Source organism: Pomacea canaliculata, linkage group LG4 (genome assembly GCF_003073045.1).
Source record: "Pomacea canaliculata isolate SZHN2017 linkage group LG4, ASM307304v1, whole genome shotgun sequence".
NCBI classification, from domain to species: Eukaryota; Metazoa; Mollusca; class Gastropoda; order Architaenioglossa; family Ampullariidae; genus Pomacea; species Pomacea canaliculata.
Window position 1 is genome coordinate 18393427 of NC_037593.1, and position 18710 is coordinate 18412136.

The following is an 18710-nucleotide window of genomic DNA, read 5'->3' on the forward strand; positions in this document are numbered from 1 at the left end:
GGTCATTGCCCTTGCCTACATTACACCGGGTGCAAGCGCCGCCTTTCCTCTATTCCTCTATACCTATTACAACGTTGTCCTTTACCATGGTACAGGAATTGATGAGGGAAAATGTTAAAGCAGGATATCAAAGAACTGTGCCCTGTGGAATGTTAACCAAAAATAAATAAATAAAACTAAGATAAAGAGTGCTGTAAGATCAGAACTTACCTTTCGTGGAAGGAAGACGGTGCGCCGGTGTTTCTCACCGGTTCTGAGCATGATGGGATGATGGCAATGACGGGCTGGGAGAGCAGGGGCTGGAGACAGCTTGGTAGATGCCGGTAAAACTGACTAAAATGAGCAACCAAGTTGCGATCCAAATCTCTGGACAGGCAACTCGTTGCTTGCAGACGATCTGTGCGCAAGGCCGCATGGGATAAGGGCGAAAGTTTGCCTGGCCGGGGTCATGAACTGCTACACCTCGAGTCCCTTGGTCACAGAGCTAGCTCGGGGGCTCGTCCTGCAGTCCTTGTGCAGGTCATCCTCTGTTTGCAAGCTACTGAAGCTCTGTGGACCGGTGGTCGACCTCCGGACTACACTGGTGTGCCGCCACGCCATTGGTCGCGTTGCCAAGCCAATGGGAAGGACGCGATGTGCGCACGCGCGCGCATGTACGTGGTGGTGTAGCCCGGCTGTCGACTGAGCGTGATGAAGAGATGGTGGTAACGAGCAGTGTCCCTTTACCCCCACGGTTCGCCACACTGACCACGGCCAGACTTACAGTGTATGTACATGTGTAGCGACCCATACACCACAGCCGCTTGTGACCTCAAAGTCACGCAAGGCCACGGCATGAGGCATAACTGTCGGGTGGCTGCCCTCCCTCGGTTATTGTTCGGCCGAGGTCACACAGCACGCGCCTTCAGGTCACTGACTCCACTCCATCTCGCGCGGTCGGTCACTGGCGATGAAGTCCAAGTGAGGAGATGACAGTCCCCTGGGTCTGCGGTGGTTATCGTTACCTGCGAGTCGGTTCTGGAGGCGCTACCCGTGGTCATGACCTGTCATGTACCCTGGCTCGGCTGTAACTGAGGACGTGGAAATCGCCGGGTGCTGGAGGTAGAACAACACCTGGTGAAGACGTTGGAGGAAACCTCGCACGTGCAGATGCATACGCGTGCATGCCCCATCCCTAAAAACACAGACAGCAGTAGGTTATAGGTGGACCATGTACACGATACAGTAAGCAGCACTAGTAGACTGAGTACACACGTGTATGCACGGGTTTGCCTCAAAAATTTTGATTTGAATTGTTTGTTTGTGTACATTAGCTTGTTTGTTACGGAGAAGATGCATTTCACACAGAAATACAAATCGAGACAGACAAAGGGGTCATCACTGAGTGCATTTTTAAGAGTTATTATATATATATGTGAATATTATACTACTGTTTGTCACTACACGCCTAGTTGGTTGTGTTACACTAACGCTGACGGTGTTTGCGGTCCTGTGTGATCTCTCAACCGTTGCTAAGGTTGTAATCAAGCGTGAAGTACCGCACTAGCAAGTCCCGAGGTATTGACAAACAACACTGAACTCAGCTCAGCTTGACCGCAGTACCTGTCACTAACGTTTGCATCAAAATAATTCACTTCACGTGACATTCGCACACAACAGCGCAGTTGGTCAAACATTCCACATTTGTAACCCCTTGAAACCACGTGTAACCAACCCCCTCGTTAGTTACATCCGGGTGTCCGATCATGCGTTACTGCAGCGAGTTCATCGAAGGTGGACGAGCGTGATGGGAAAGAGGAGCTGCTCTGACAATTAGATAAATAAATAATAATAATAATAAAAAAAACAATGTCCTTCTGTACCTTCTATGGACACAGGTACAGCTCACTACGAGTCCGTATAACCTCTTCCCATCTGAATTTTTGGTTTGTTTTCCTGTCGTGTGTTCGGAGTTGGATGGTCACTCAGCGCTTGTTGCTCCTTATAAACACTCATAATGTTTACTACCCATGTAGTCGATTGACCCACACGGCAACCATCGCAACATGCTGGACCTTTAAATTAAAAAAAAAAATTAAAACTTCAAACTGTCATCCATATTATCAGTATAACCATCAGTCATACGTGCATCAATATTATCTGTATCAATATTAGGTCTTCAGAATTTGCATGTTCGTGAATATGTGAATGCTTGTGCGTGTTCTCGAGCAAACGTTCATTATCATACCTTTCCACAAATATGACTCACCAGTAAAGAAACCTGTAAAATCATCTCATTGACTTAGTTTTCGATGAGCAGTAAATATGTAAAGTCGTCTTGTTCTAATTTTCCATGAACCAGAAGACACTATCTGGCTGTTTGTTTTTTGTGTTGTTTTTTTTTCACTTTAGCTTATCTTTGTCTCATTTCAAAATTATTTTTATAATTTGTCCCAACAGGTCTTTTTTTCCCCTGTCTTCCTTCTCGTTCCTTTGTACTCTTTCTCACCACACACAACTCTCCCACTTTAGACATACCCGAGTGGCCCAGTGATGACAGCAGCCTAACGAGGGCTTTTATTTTTGTCATCGACTTTGAGAATACTCAGATCAACAGGATGCGAAATGTTAAAATTCTTACATGCCATCTTAATTTTTTATGGATTTCATTGACCGTCCACGACTGTCCAGCATGTCTGTTAACATATCACACACGCCTGTCACGTGATTCGTTCTGACACATGATTATAAGATGGTTGCCACGCGTTGTCACACGACATATCTAGGAGATGCTCAGTGTGAAGAATGTCCAAAGGCCGATAAACTGATAGCACACAGAATATGTAACGAAATCAGATCAGTTACCCTCACTTGTGACAAACTATCTTTCTTTCTCTCTCTCATTCATTTTTTTCTTTCCTGCAATCCTTTCTTCCTTTTTTTAAAGTGATAACATACTACTGACGCTAATAAAAACAAAATAGAAGAGCCTAGACTTGATTTCATGATGGTGAGAAAGAAATGAGATCCAAGGGACAGAAGAAGAAATAACTATAGAATGTATGGCCATGAGTTTCTCTGGGAGCATCCTGTGACCCGCAGACCTCTGACCCCTCTGCCCTGACACCTGTGACCGGTCAGTCGTGTCACCAGGCTTTCACTTCTAATGTGGCCTGCTAAGATCATCACAGCCTCGCGTGCCTTGTGCGGCTGTCCGCCCATCGACACTAACATGTGAGGCAGTCCACTTATCACTTGGTCATCTTCTTTATTTTATTCATGTCTGCAAGACCTCCTCCTGCCCACCGTCTTTATATTTTCGTTCTTTCTTCTGCGCACGTGTGTGTGTGTGTGTGCTCGTGCGTTTTGTTGCACGTGTGTATTTGTATGAAAATGAAAATGAGAGAGAGGAAAAGATAGAATAAAGGAAGGATCAAAAAAGAGAAAGCTTGTGTACACAGGATGCCGCGCTCATTTAATGTTTTGATCTTCATCAGGGGTGGAGAACGTGCGGCCCGCGGGCCGTAAATGGCCCGTGAAATCATTTGACCCGCCCCGACAAAGAAACAGCAGATTGCGGTAAATCTATAAGCTCTCTCGATCCATAGCAACGTAAAGGTATATGAAGTGGATAATAATAATGAAATCAATTTTACGGGACAATCAAGGAACGTCCGTTACGGGACAAACATGTCTGCTTGTCGTCTGTGTGGACGATTTGGAGAATTGCACATGCATGGCACCTTCACCCCAGAGGTAGAGCACTTCGCTGCTGATACGGGTAGCGTTCGCCGACCACGTGAGCTCGTACAACAACAACAACAACAACAACAACAACAACAACAACAACAGTTGACATTGTTGTGTACCTTAGTGTACAGTTCAAGTGTCCAGTTAACATAGTTACGAACAGTCGCCGTTATAACTCTATGAATATATTTTGACCCAAACAATCACAAGCATTTAAAAGCATACCATTTTAGTCCCTGGGAGCCACCCTCTCCTATGATGGCAGGACCACGACAGATATCTGCATCAGGATCGCGACAGCAGCAGCGGCAATGATACGCTGGACAGGGTCTTTCACGAAACACAACATATACAAGTCCTCCTGGTGTCGATCCTGCTTTCCGGATGTGACACGTGGACCCTGTTTGTCGATACGGAGATGAGAATTCGGGCGTTCGAGAACAAAATGCTTGATGAGGCTGCTCTGGATCTCGCACAGAGAACTTAGAACCAATGAGTTCGTACGAAGCATGGTCGCCACGTTCAGAAGACGTGAGGAACCCTTTCTTGCAAACAGTCAAGGGGCGTAAGCTGGTCCGGTCTGGTCATGTGACCCGGCACGACACATTGTCAAAGACTATTCTTCAAGGTACCCTGGAAGGTGGTCAGAGGATGAAACATCAACGGGTGGACTATAGTCGTCTTGTGCAGGACCTGCTCACTATTGCCCAAGACAGGCGTGGGTAACGGGCTCTCAACTGCTTCGTCTGTCCGTGTGCTCTCCCCCTTCCCGACGACCAGTACCATTCAAGGGAGGACTAACTGACTGATGGATGGTTGAAATTTGTAAACAATACCCTTGTGAGACTTCTGATTTCACTTTTAAAATAAAGTTCGAACCAGTGGCATCCGGACTGTTCGCCGAAGGCTCAAATATTTTCTCTCCATAAAAAGGACAACGCAGACAGCTTTGAATATCAAAAGTAAATTATACAGTAACTTCAGCAGATTGTCTCGTTTCTGGCAAAAGATAATGAATTACCCCCAAAGGCCCAAAGCAGGTTTCCACAAAGGCTAGAGAACGAATACCAACGTATTTTGCATGTTGTCCTTGATACAGAAATACCTGTCAACCAGGGTAGTCTCGTTTACACTGCAGTTAGATTTTCAAAAAGCTTTTGGCAATGTTGACAGATCGAACTTGCTTTATTTACTTTTAATAAAAGGTGTTTAGGGAAATATGCACAAAACATCACGGAGTAAACAGAGCTGAATGAAAGCTGCAGTGAAGGTTGGTTGAGAATAACATCTTACTTTGAATACGTGTCTGGAGTGGAACAGGTTTGTGTTTGAGTCCTTTCCTGTTTTGAATCATAAATTTGGAACTTTAGTCATACACCACACACCACATACCATCTACCACATCTTGAACACCCATTCCACGTTCTTTCAGTCTGCCCTAGGTACACCACTGTACCTAGCAAGTATATCCAGCTCCTTCTCCACGTGTTATGATGTTTATCTTCCGTGTAATCAACCTAACATGCACACTAACCTTGAACGCTGCTGTTTATATAACTGAACGATTGAAAAGTAAGATAATATTCAGGTATTCCCTTATCTTCCTCACATTTACATATCCACGTGTTAGTTTACCATTCACGCGCGCTAAATGTTGCAGGGAACAAGGTCACATTGTCCCCGGGGGTTAGAAATTTGCATAACTTCATACAAACTGCCACAGGTAGGACTACAGTAGTAGCAGTGGGCAAAGTTTCATTTTACAAAGTCCTTATCGATCATTGTAATCACAGCTACATCAGTGTAGCCGCTGCTACGGTAGAAAAGTAACTTGCAGGCGAGGACGGACTGGCAGACACCGCGGGTACCCTGCGAGGCTCAGCATGCAGGATGTACGAGCCTGCCGCTCCTCCTCCCCCTCTTCTTACACACCCCGCTAACTGCTGCTGCATGCGACTAAAAAAAAAATGGAACAGTTACAGGCTTCTACCTACACCCGCTTTCGGTGAGATATCAGCGGTACGGGAGGGGCGAGGAGGAGAGGACGGGTGGAAGGAGGGAGGGTTGGACTAAAACAAATGGGAAAACGGTGGCCCGTGGGTTTAACCGCCTCGTACCACCCCGCGTGCCTGTTGGGTTCAAGGACGAAAAGTCAATGACTTCTTTGCGCCGCCCGAGACCTTACGTATGGAGGAGGAGAAACCAACCCTCACGGCCACCATGAGCATAAAAAAAATATTTCTCATCGTAGCGAGCGCCCATTGACATCCTTGTCCGACAACACTAATAATTAATGAATTAACCCTTTCTGTGCATCGTTATCATTGGGTGGAGAGGTGTCGGCAGCCATGTTCACACCAGACAATGACAGCCATGGAGGGAATCTGTGATCTGCCGACTGCTCGGACCTGCATGTCAGCGCATGCAGCCAGGTCTTGGTGGGCGCACGTGGGGCGGCCGTAGACTTTTGACACAGTGAACTACCCCTCACCTCTGCACTGGATGTGACAGTCGGACTTATCGTTCCACTCTGCCGTCTCCTTCCTTTCTTCCCTTGTCCGCTCTGGCATGCACGGCTAAGAACGCTCTGTCTTTCATGCGCAGAGAGACAGACATTCACGAGAACGAGGGAGCGAAAAATTCCCCCCTGTCCAATTAACATAACACAAAGACAAGAAATGTATTAAGCATACGGCGGTCATAGTAAACACTTCTATCCTAGCGTTTCCCGACAAATTCTTTCTCTACTTTTTTGACACTTCCGGGATATTTTAACAGAGCATGGCATACAGGCATGGGGACACAATTCGTCAGGGTCTTGCCCGGGAAGGGAGCTAAGCTAACCCAATAAGAAATTGTGCGCGTGTGTAAAATTCGCTTTTAGCATTTATTGAGATTGTAATGTTCGTGTTCAGCGACGATCAGGGCTTGGACGTTTTTTTCGGTGATCATCGAGACTGAAACGTTCGCTTGCACCGATGTTATGTCAAAAATCCTACCTTCTCCAATCACTAATATATATATCACCTTCCCCCCCCCCCCCCAAAAAAAAAAAACGAAAAATGAGCTCAAAACCATAACAGGGCCTCAAAATATCACGTGACCACGCGCTGGTGGAGAGGTCACGCGCGAGGAGGCGCGCTGGATTGTGATGGATGCAAAGTAAGATCTAAGTTGCAGCATGCTGACCCGGCATTACAGGTGTTAAACAAGATTTGTAGGTTACAGGTTCAGATCTCATCACACGGAGCACGTTGGCCGTTGGAAGAGTACTCTCCCTTCCATCGCTCTTTCTTCCCACAAGGTGCGAAATGAGTGCTGGGCAGAAGCACTTTTCTAATTAATTAAACACTTAAACACTCCAGCCGTGGATACCTGCGTGCACTCTCACCATCCCCTTCGGCTTTGGCTGATCAACCACCGTTCCGCCTGTTGCCCGGTGGCTACTTGTGTAATATACATGTACTCGTATATTGTGTAGTCCGTGAGCGGATGCTACACAGCCACTGGCGGCCATTTTCACTCGCATCCAATTCAAGATCGCCATGCTTTGCTATCATGAACACATGACCTCGCCCCAGTCTACCTGTCTGAGCTGGTGTTGCCATACAACCCTGGCAAGTCAGTTCGCTCGGCCCACGATGATTTCTCTCTCCTCCACGCATCAGACTGGAGAAGTTCGGCTCTATTTTCTCCGGCTCCAGTATTTGGAGTGATCTGCCTCCATTTCCGCACAGGGGAGGCGGTACATGCTTTCCGATCTGTACTTAAAACATATCTCTATCGAAAATACTTACTATAACTCGTCCTTCCTGTTGTCCTTTCTCCCCCACACTCCTACCACTGCGTTCCTTCATGTTCTTGTATTGCTAACTGGTGCATGTTCGTTAATGTATGTTGTGATTGTTTGTACTCAGTTGTGACGACGACATCACACGGCCTTTGTCCCCACTGCCCCTGGTCTCTTGTGAAGCACCTCGAGCTCCGTGTGGGGAAATCCGCTAGTCAAATCCTGTTGTTGTTATTATTGTTGTAATTATAAGATTTAATTTTTTTTTAAGAAATGTATAAAATCTGAGTGAACATTAACATGTGCAGATACATGTATCTACATTTCCGGTCTCTACGCTGGGAAATTAATCTTTTAAAATCTCAAATATGGGGAATATTTTAACCATGAAGACCGCGACTTTAGGAATATAGCATATGTAATTTAATCTCTAAATTTTGGAGATACGCTAATCAAATATATAAAATCTCAGTTCGGGTATGTTAACCGAGTAGAGTTTCTAATACTAGTGATACACTGAGCTGTTCAAATCTCTAAATCTGACTACTTTCGCAGGCAGGAAATGACGTAGCTACGACCACACACCTCCCTCCTCCACCCACACACACACGCACACCCGAAACAAAAAAAAAGGCGTTACCGGTGTGTGAAGGGAGACACTTTCACCACCAGCAACCCTCCTGATAGCATGCTCAGCTGCACGGGCCACATCAGCATCACCACGGAGGTCCTTGATGGAGCCTCCCCCGCCACAAAGACTCACAGCAGCTGCTGCACGTCCCATTCAGTGCATGTGTTGTAGGCTGCAGCTTGTTTACGTCGGACTACGCACACCTCGTAACGCCACGCAAGCAGGGACGAGCCGGAGTTGGGGGAGGGGTCACGTGGCATCAAGGCTGCAGGCGACCGGAGGTCACAACCTAACTGCACTTGTCTCGGGTGTGTAGCGTACCTTCGTATGCGATCATTATGCTTATAAACACTTAAAGAAAGAAGTCTGAACCCGGCCATAGTGTCTGAAGCAGGATATGATCCCATACTGACAAGATCTTTGTGTAGCCGTGCGACCAGCCAAATATTGGGGGTTGGCAGAGAGCGTGCTGGACCTATCGACCTATCGAACTCTACCCTGGTGTTTTGTGAACTCCACACATGAACTTGTGGGAAGAAATTTACGATGACGACGAACAGCTGAACAAATAATTAATCTATAAATCCTGCAGGACTGCGTTGGTACACAATAAAACACCGATCTGAGTACATCTCAGTGTGGAGCTTATGCTGCAAATGGCGTGATTGATCACTTTCTAGACAGGCTGAGGAAGGAGATGTGTATCTTGGCGGTCACTGTGGGAAATTTGGTTTTCTGACATCCAGACAGACGCTAAACATGGCGGATACTTACTACGTTGACAGGGGACTGATGTGCAAATAAGAATTATCTCACTTTCGAGGCTTTCCTGTCCCTCCGTCTTTTCAGTTGTCCGCACTTGACCACTTTCGTATGTCGTCCAGAGACCAGTGACCGAGTGTAACTGTTGTAGCCACTGTCAACATCGATTCCTGTGCTGTTGGGTACAATGTCATCTTGACTGCAGCTATTTAATCTGCGTCGGAAAACAAACTTAAGGATAGTAAACATCATTGATGCATCTCTTTTGCTATCTACTTATCGCCTTTCATCTCAAACACACTCTCTTACTTTCCCTAATGGTTTATTTCAGCTAAGTCGCACCGACCCACCCTGACATATCAGTCTTCGATTTAAACATCGACTAAGGTCCACGAAGTGAAAATATCAGCATGTCTCTGAAGGCTGCAAACAACAGATAACACGATTCGCAATGAAAAATCTTTGAAATCCGTTAAGATATCCAATAAAAGAACTGGCCGTTTTATCAGGATGCCATTCAGAACCTGTCAACACGCAAAGATGCTCTAGCACTCTCACGAGAGTGTGAAATTACAGGCGCTAGATGGAAGCTGTTGCAAACGCGTGTTATAATATCGTCGTCATCGTAACAACAGCAGGGAATCAGAATGGGTTATATGATAATTTTGAATGATTGGAGGTAATGTTTTATACTGAAAATAATTGCAAGGAAAAGAGAAAAAAATATCATTCCCGCGAGGCGGATTCGAACCACCGACCTAAGGATTGCTTTGTCTTTCCACTACAGTCCTCCGCTCTACCAACTGAGCTATCACGGGAGCTTACAATGGCCATGAAGTTTTAACTTTATATATCATAAGAATTTTCCCCATTTCCCTCTTTTCGTGTTTTTATGTAGCAATCTCTGTTTGAAGTGACCAACAAGATTGATGCTAGTGATTTCCTTTTTTTCTTCATTTCATTTACGATACAAAATCATATTAAATAACTTTCATACAGACCTGTTTACCAACACATGGTCCAGCTTCGTCGTAAAGATGCTTGCAGCAGTTTTTCCGTCGATATCCAGTCGGCGATATGTTTGATGTACTGTGACAAATCGTTCAGTTGTGTCTAACATATATTTTGTTAGATTTCATCACACTTCGGCTGTTGTGCGTGTTTACCTCCTTTCGGCGAGTTACATACAACGCATAAACATCAAGGGAATGTAGCAGGAATATATTTAATTTAAAATGGTCGCTTGGTAATGTCCCCTTCTGAAAACTGCCTGTTTAGCTTTTTCCCCCTCTGATGCAGTGTAGATGAAATACATTTCTCATTCTTGGCTGTCCTCATTATTTAGGTGGAATTTTGCTCAGCATTGAGCATGCAGAACACATATGGCAAACACAAAAGACATTGAATGCTTTAAAGTTTTGTGAGGTTATTCGGTGTAGAGCTTGTTACCAGTTATTCAACAAGAAATGAACTTGTCTGTCCATACATGCAACATACAAGTACATATGCACAAAAAGGATGCACACGTTTAGTTTCATGAACATTTTATTTGAGAAAAACCATACTATTATCAGTTACTTTGAGAAATAATCCAATGTGGAAAGGCATCCATCTACAACACATTTCATTTCTTATGGTTCCTTTACACACTTAAAGAGCAATTTTGTCTTTTTTTCTTCTAATGCAACCTTTGCACAGTTCTACAGCAGTTAATGCTGAACAAGTGTATATACGGCTTCACTTCATCTTAAAGGTGTGGATGTGTGGTTATTACTTGTTTCTATTTTTTAAAAAATAAGCATTTTTGTACACTTAGATTTGAATCATGCTGGACAATATTGCTGATGATAGTAGGTATAAAGCTATATTCTATATCTGCAGCAATCATGATGCACTGCTGGGACTGAATTCATTTATCATCATCTGGTCCACTTACAAAGAAATAAACTTCTAACATGAAACCTGCAGATCCTAAAAAAAAAAAAACAAAACTAAAAATGGCAATATGTCAGATGATGCTGGTGACCAAGACAATTAACACCACTGAATTCAGTTCTTATCGCTTTCTGCCAAAGCGCTGAAAAAGAAATCCAGAAAAATACATAACCACTTATGTTCACCTCTGATTATGTTAAAAAAATGAAAGAATAAGAAGACAAAGGAAAAAATGCTTCACAGTCTGGTTTTTTAAAACTGCCAACAATAGAAAATTAAATAGCTTAAAAGAATAACTTATTTCACAGATTTATTTTGTTCAAAACAGCTTTCAGTTTGGCGTTCTTCTTCTGCGTATGTTTGTGTGTGTGCGCACGCGCGTGCGTTTCGTTGCACATGTGTATTTGTGTGAAAAAGAAAGTGAGAGAGAGAGAGAGACAGACAGAATAAAAATAAAGGAAGAAGGAAAAAGAGCCTGTGTACACAGGATGCCACGCTCGTTTAATGTTTTGATCTTCATCAGGGGTGGAGAGCAATTCAGTTCCAAAGAAGCTTAACAGCAATCAAACTAAATAGCATAAAAGAAAAAGGAATGAACGGGTAATGCCATCCTTTGCCATCAGTAATGCACGGTATGCATCTTAAACCCAATCACTAACAAATTTTTACCGTAATCTTGAAACACCGGGTGAGACAATGAGTTGAGAAAAAAACAAACACAAGCTGTTAAGGTGAGGGAAAACTCCCCATCTAAAACTTTAAAAGAAAACCCATCAAAATATTTCTTTCAGGATTAGATAACTAAGAAGTTCAAAATATAGGCAAAATATATATTAAAAAAATGCCCACCTTTCTGATCGGATTTCTTTGCTGGGCTGGAAGGATACTGTTGGACGATTTTTGCTTTAGAATAAAAAATGAAGAGGACTTAATATAAAATATATTTTCTGGCAACTGTTATATAATGTGGTCTCCAGCAGAATATGCATTCCACACAGTGTTATCTTCATCAATCCAACACACATACTCCATCCATTTTCCCCAACACACAAACCCTCTCATCCTTGCTTTCTATTTCATTCTTAGGATTAAAAAAAAAAAAAACCTTCAACTTCAGTAATTTCCTGACAATGAGAGAGACATGGGAGCAGATGGAGGAAGAAATATGATTAGACAGATTAGAGCTGAAGCTGGAGACTCCACATCACCCTTAACAAACCCTAAGATGACTACATCAACGCACTAAACCAGACCTGGGCAAAGGCCGGCCCGCGGGCCGGATCCGGCCCGCCTCCTGTCTCTGACCAGCCCGCCCGTTGGTCCGCCTTCCAGTATATATACTATATATACAGTATTGGGTAAAACTGAGTTAACTATATTAGTCCGGCCCTCTGAAACCATCCCAATTTCTCATGCGGCCCCTTGGGAAAATTAATTGCCCACCCCTGCACTAAACCAAAAATGTAATTCACAGAGACTCTCTCTTACACATTCACAGAGGTAGGCTGTAGGGGCCTATATACTTTCTTAGCATTTGAACAAATAAAGAATGTAAAAAATTCTGCCAATAAAAATCTACTAATGTATTTTCTAGTAAGTGTTATTGTGGTCTCCAGCTGATTAAAATAGATCTATTGAATTCTATATAATGCCATCCAAACTGACCCCAAACACAATCTAAATGTGCAGAAATGTTTCAGCAGGTTATACCCACCATTTGAAAAAGGTTTGTTGACCTAAAGTTTCCAGATTGGTACATGCTTTCATTGTCAGCAAAGCCTGAAGGGTACCCAACATTCTGCCGGTGCATAATGGCCATCTGGTTCATCTGAACACAAGCATAGGATATGAGCATCCACATGGATACAATTTTACAGGCTGAAAGCTAAATGCCACGGCTTTGATATTTGATAGTCTATGCATTTTTCCGGAAATGGCCTTCTGCCTATTTTCTAGTCCCCAACCCATAATGACAATTGACAATAGGTCACTATTAAAGCCTTTTCCTTTGTTGACTCTCCTCTTATTGGGGAAAGATAAGTTATTAAAGGTACATAGAATGCAACAACTTGCATGTTTGACTGTGCTTATTTATAGCTCTTGCTCCCTTGGTCATTAGGAAAAGGATTTAGCAACTATTTGATGCTAGGTGCACACACCACATTCTTATATTTATTATTTAACAGAAGAACTGGGATATCTGTTCTCTGAGAGTAATTAGTATGTTCATCTAAACATAGAAGAAGCAATTTTCTTTCCCTGCCTATGACTATTGCAAAGATTTGACTGGAAAATCAAAAACCCCATGGTGACCACATTCAAAGCTTTCATAAACAACCCCAAAAGCTGTCAGGAACAACTTTGGGAAGACCGATGGTTATGTCCAGTTCTCATTATCTTTCCATCCCTCTACTACCCTGATTCTGCAGCTTGGAACTGTGGTGCTGTATTTATTTTTGATGCTGCTCTTTTGATTAAGTGCACTGAGCTAACTGCCAAGTAAAGAAATGCACTTAAAATGTACTTTATTGTTATTATTACCTGTGCCTGCTGTTGAAGAAATGCAACTTTCCGCTCCATTTCTGCCAGTTTCTGAAAAATTTGTAAAACATGTAATTTTACTAAAACCACGTGACTGCATGTCAAGGAAAAGTTTCAGTTAATGAACAATAATATGGAATGCATCTACTAGTGATAAAGCAATAGCCTACTTATTTTCAGACACAAAGACATTAACACATACTACTGCTTGCTGCTGCATGGCACCAAAGGCTTCCAAAGGAGAAGGGTTGCTCTTTCTCTGAAATGGTCGGTGTCTTGGACGTCTTCTGACTGCAAAGGAAATCAAAACAGTTTGAGCTTACTTTAAAACACGAGATTTTTTAAGATGTTTATCTTTTTATGTTAATCTTTATGTTCAAGATTATAGTTTTTAAATGCTCATAATGTATTGCCTCCACCTTGCAAACTTGATATATCTAAAATATCAAAATGAAAGCCAAAAAAAAAAAAAAGTAGGCAAAACTGATTTATCTTGAAATCTCATCCTAATTTTTGAGATGCTTCTTCTTCATACTTTTTAATCCTCTTACAGCCTTCTGCTGCTGTCGACTGCTGCCAGAAAACTGAGCTGCTTGTCTTGCAAGCTGGTTCTGAGGCTCTCCTTCCACCTTATGCTTTCCACTTCTACCAGAAAAACTCTTCTGTAGTTCTGTTGCAGCTATTTCTTTGGCAATTGATTTCTGCACACCTGGAATTTCACCATTACAAAAATTAACAATTCTGTGTATTAAATATTATTTAATGCATCTTAATACCCACAAGTTAAACTCTCCATTTAAATGTCATAAATCAGTAGTAGAACTTTCTCTTTTTGCTCCTTGTACACTGAACTTATAAAGCAACTGAACAAACTTGTTGAATGAGTGACAAAAGAATAACTCTTATTTGTACAGAAAAGATGAATTTAGCAGTAAAGGCACTATAATTTGGAGAAGATTCTAGAAATTTAAAAACAAATTTCCAATGCATTCACTCACTCTGCAAGGTTCTGGTGTAAGTGGCCATATCAACAAGCTTGCTGTGACCAAATGTAAGCCCTTGGTAAATATGCAGGATTGAATTGGTTTGTTCTGAAGATGCCATTTCCATTATGACTGAACTGAAAATGCACATCACTTCAAAATCATGATGGCAACACTTTCAATCACAAGAAATCAGATTTAACAGAAAAATAGGAACAATTAGCTAGTAGTCTGCCATGTCAGTCTAAGCACATACATTTCCCCAAACACTCATTTATATCTTTAAGTTCTATACATTAAAGCACAATTTCCTTTTTAAACTTTGCATACATGATGTTTACTTATTGGAATAAACTAGAATTTGTGGTTCATTTTCCCCATATCACAAACCTACCTGTAATCACTACCAGGGTTAACCTTTATGCGATCGACAGATAGTGCCATGGGAAAGACTGCATTGAGAAGAACTGTGTGAAGTGTATCTGGAACCTCCTTCAGGTATAAGCAACGATGCTTTAGATCATCTGCACAACAGCAAAAATTGTCATAAACTACTGGGTTCACACAGGTTGTAGATTGGAAACTTATTTTGGGACCATTTCCTTTTGGTTTCAATTAAGGTCAAGAATGTGTTGGACCTCCCCTTGCAGACTGTAGACCACTCAAATGGAAAATGAAAACTGTTCATAACATCATTGAGATTATAGGAGACAAAGATGGCGAATTAATTAAAAATCTTACCTTTGTTGTCTGGATAAGCAGAAGTGCTCACCATTCTTTGCACCTTTTTCGTATCTTGTAAGAAAAAGGTTGCTGAAAATATACAAAAAAGATAAATTACTTTTAATAAACAGCTTTAACTAATGTAACTTTGGTAAAAACAAAATTTCACAAATAGCGCTTACCTTTGGATCGAACATTTTTGGAAGAATCATTAGATTCATCATCTGTAACAAGGAAAAAAATCTTTGAATAAGAAAAATAATTAAATGAAATAAGGACTGTTCATATTAAGCAGCACAGATGTTGGTAATAACAGATACAGATCATTTAAGAAGCATTCAAACGGTTTAGCCCAACTATTAGTTAGTACTCAAATTATTAGAATTTAAAAAGACTGAGCATTTACCTGAATCATTCAAAACATCAAGTTCTGATTTGTCAGAAGAAAATGACTGTCTGATGGACACAGTCAGTCTTTCAGCATGTAGGTCCATTTGCAGCAGCATTTTCATTACTTGCACCAGGTAATTGCACCTGACTCTCAGGTGCAATATACTGAAACAGATGGCCATTAACAAACGACAACAATTTTGAGTTTCATCAGCAGACAAAGAAAAGTACATTCATTTATTTTCCAGTGTTATACCTAAAACTGCATTAGCCAGCCTGTCACTTCAAAACCTACTATGAGTAAGAGTGCATGACAAGATGATAGTACTGACAACATTTTTACATTACTCACAGACTAAAAGTGTGACTTTTCAACTAGACTTCAGATAACATCAATAAATTATAGATTATTATTATTTACCCAGAAGTTAATAATGACAAAGCAGCTGGCAGTTTTTTAAAATCCTTGTTTTCTTTTCGTATAGTTAGAGAGGGTGTTCGAACTAATTTGAACCCCAATTCTCCACAAAGTTTTGCAATCTTTTCTGTATGGTGTTGTGCTAGGTCCTGTAGTGTAATAGGTGCCACAAGCACCACCCAGTGTGTAACTGGAAACAAAAATAAATAAATAAAATGCATCAGCAGTTAGACTGAAATGACAGACTAGGAGAAAGAAGTTTTCATTTTTACTTTGTACTTCCTCTTAAGAACAAGCTATGACAAGCAATGGAAACTTGTTTCCACAACAGTTTAGTTCTGCTGTGTGTATGATGCCAAGAAAGGGTGTGTGTTAAGAAATAAATTTTCAATACATTGGTGCCAAGCTCATAATTGCAATAATTCTTTTTTTTTCATTAAAAGTACCAAAACCAATGATATATAACAACATTAAAGGAAAGTACTGCATTTGGCATTTATACATTTTTGTTAGATATCGACCATTTTAAACAACCCCAATAAACTAGAGTTATTAAAAGCAAACTGCAAACAAATGTTTGTTTTCTGAATATTAGAAATATCTGGTTCTGGTTCTTGACTTCATATGACCTTTGGTCACCGTGAGCTAACTCAACAGTAGTCAGAATTAAATAGCATGAGTCCAGGCACTAATGTTAGGTGCTGCCTATTTAATAGCTGTTACAACGTCTTGCTCTTTGCTAAAAGCCCAGCTGTAGACATAGGCTAATTAAGGACTTACCGTCTGCTTTCTGTTCCTCTTGTAACTCAACTTGCTGGCTTTTGCGGTCTGAAATTTCTGTGTCTATTTCATCTGTGTCTTCCACCCCAAGGCCTATACTCTTTTTTAGTGCAGGCTCTTCTTGATCACCTTTATCAGCGCTACAGTTCTGTGCTTCTATCAATTCATATTCAATGCATTTATCATCCAAGTCCGTATCTGTAACCTTCATTTTTTCTCCCTCAATGTCACCTTCCACCAAAAAGGCGTCATCAGGGGGATCATTCAAAGAGTCTGCCATTATTTCATCATCATCTGTGGTATGCTTTGTTGCATTAACACCAGAATATTTGTTTTTAGTCACACTCTCACGAGTAGCAGATGCTATCTGGTTAACAGACATCCCAGGGTTGTCTTTAGCTATGTTTATTTGATCACATTTCACCTGACTTGTGGGTGAAACTTTCGATGCCTCATAACTTCTTTGATGAAGACATTCATCAACTGTGTGTTCGTAGGTGTTTGGACTTTTTTCTTGTTTACTTGACCTGTATCATCAGTGGCTGTTACTGGACATTGTTTGGTGGCTTGAGGTGATGAGCTCTCTCTTTATCTGTCTGCTGCTGCTTCGAATAGCTGGCACATTAATTTACATATAATGCAATCCTCTGAAATATACACAAAGTTGGTTATGAAATTTTAAAATTACCATAAGCGACTATTTCTTCTGCTTTATATATTTTAGTATTTTACAACCGTTGTGTGTACTACTACTAAAATTTGGAACTTAAAGACTTCTGCACATGTTATGGAAGTATATTCTCAACTATGAAAGTTAAAACCAAACATTTTTTTTTTTTTGGCAAATAAGTCTTACTGAAGCAAGGAAAAGTCTGTGCATTTTTTCCATGAAATGACTGTTTTAAAGCTCAGCGCTCTATTTCATAGGTACCTATCAAGGGACGAATGAATGATTAATGAGTTGTATCAATACTCACTAAACAGTAAAACGAAAATGAAAAGAATGCACATACCGGAACGAATGAGACAACGAAATGTGACATTCTGGAAAATCTGCTTTATTACGCTTTCCAGCAAGCGGACATTCAAAGGCTTTCACTTTCACTCTCAGCGAGTTGTCAGACGGAAGTTGTGTTCAGGATGCAGAGCTCTACATTTTCTCAATCGTATTTTCGCAGTATCTGTGTTTGTGTCCACAATAAACAAAAGTATGACGAATTATCCGTACCTAATTACCATATACACATATCTACAGGTTCATTATCACTTTGAACGATGTACTTCTACTGAGCTGTTTCCTATGACGTCATCAAAACATGCGTTGAGGACAGCTTGACTCAGTCGCCGTTGTCCTGAGGGCAGGCAGTACGGTGCTACCTGCTCAATCATGATGATTATTTTTGTTGTGTTTTTATCTTTAGACAAAGAAGTCATCTTTGCTGATGACATTCACCTTGAAAAAATAATGAACTCCTTGTTTTGAGACCGTTATTATTGCTATATCTGTGTGTTTATTTTTCTCTGTAAGGCGATTAATTTGAGGTAACCCTTGATGGCAGGATAATGCGCTATAGAAATTGACTTAATTAATTCAACACACAGAAACAAAAGAACGTTTGATTCGACTGTTGGAGACGACCAAGTGCACACTCGAGGATTTGTTGCCGGTATAACGCTTGAAAACATGATTTTTTTATTTTTTTTTTTTTCCATTAAAGTTGAGCGGAGAAGCAATTAACTGCTCTGACATTTCTGGGATACTAACAAAATTTTATCCTTGTTCAGAGTAGATGTTGCTGCTGGCTTTTTGACTTGCTAACTCTCAGCATAAAATGCAGGTATATTACGTACGTCAGTACAAAGTTTTGTTTGTGAGAAAATGATGGAATGAGAAGTGGTAGTTGAGATGATTCAGCTTTGGACAACTGAATTATTCCATGAAAGTTATAAATTCCTCGGAAAATGGCAAATTAATTTAACTTAGTTTGATATCCACTTGCAGAACATATTCAAAAGTGCAACTACACA

The 18710-nt window shown here is 41.3% G+C and overlaps 1 protein-coding gene, 1 long non-coding RNA gene and 1 other non-coding gene across 5 annotated transcripts in view; all 3 read right to left on the reverse strand.

The window, feature by feature from the left end:
• Positions 1 to 4993, reverse strand: part of LOC112561959 — a 38018-nt gene extending 33025 nt beyond the window's left edge. The window contains exons 1-3 of one of the 3 annotated variants that reach the window (XR_003098755.1): positions 3955 to 4993; positions 1863 to 2054; positions 211 to 1174 (exon numbers count right to left, since the gene is read on the reverse strand). This is a non-coding gene — a long non-coding RNA (uncharacterized LOC112561959). Of the gene's footprint in view, positions 1 to 210; positions 1175 to 1862 lie in introns of all 3 variants that reach the window. The other 2 variants (XR_003098754.1, XR_003098753.1) reach the window with 2 other exon arrangements.
• A 4649-nt stretch (positions 4994 to 9642) lies between these two features.
• Positions 9643 to 9730, reverse strand: Trnay-gua. The gene is given in 2 exon segments: positions 9643 to 9678; positions 9694 to 9730. It is a non-coding gene; the product is annotated as a tRNA-Tyr (tRNA).
• A 709-nt stretch (positions 9731 to 10439) lies between these two features.
• Positions 10440 to 17931, reverse strand: LOC112561958. The gene is made up of 14 exons (XM_025234833.1): positions 17696 to 17931; positions 16683 to 17329; positions 15906 to 16092; positions 15501 to 15649; positions 15277 to 15318; positions 15113 to 15184; positions 14766 to 14895; positions 14387 to 14508; positions 13924 to 14097; positions 13591 to 13679; positions 13389 to 13439; positions 12562 to 12675; positions 11697 to 11750; positions 10440 to 10989 (listed from the first exon to the last, which is right to left on the reverse strand). The coding sequence occupies exons 2-14, from the start codon at positions 17062 to 17064 to the stop codon at positions 10969 to 10971; spliced, it is 1587 nt and encodes a 528-aa protein (XP_025090618.1). The 5' UTR covers positions 17065 to 17329; positions 17696 to 17931; the 3' UTR covers positions 10440 to 10968.
• Positions 17932 to 18710: the final 779 nt, after the last annotated feature.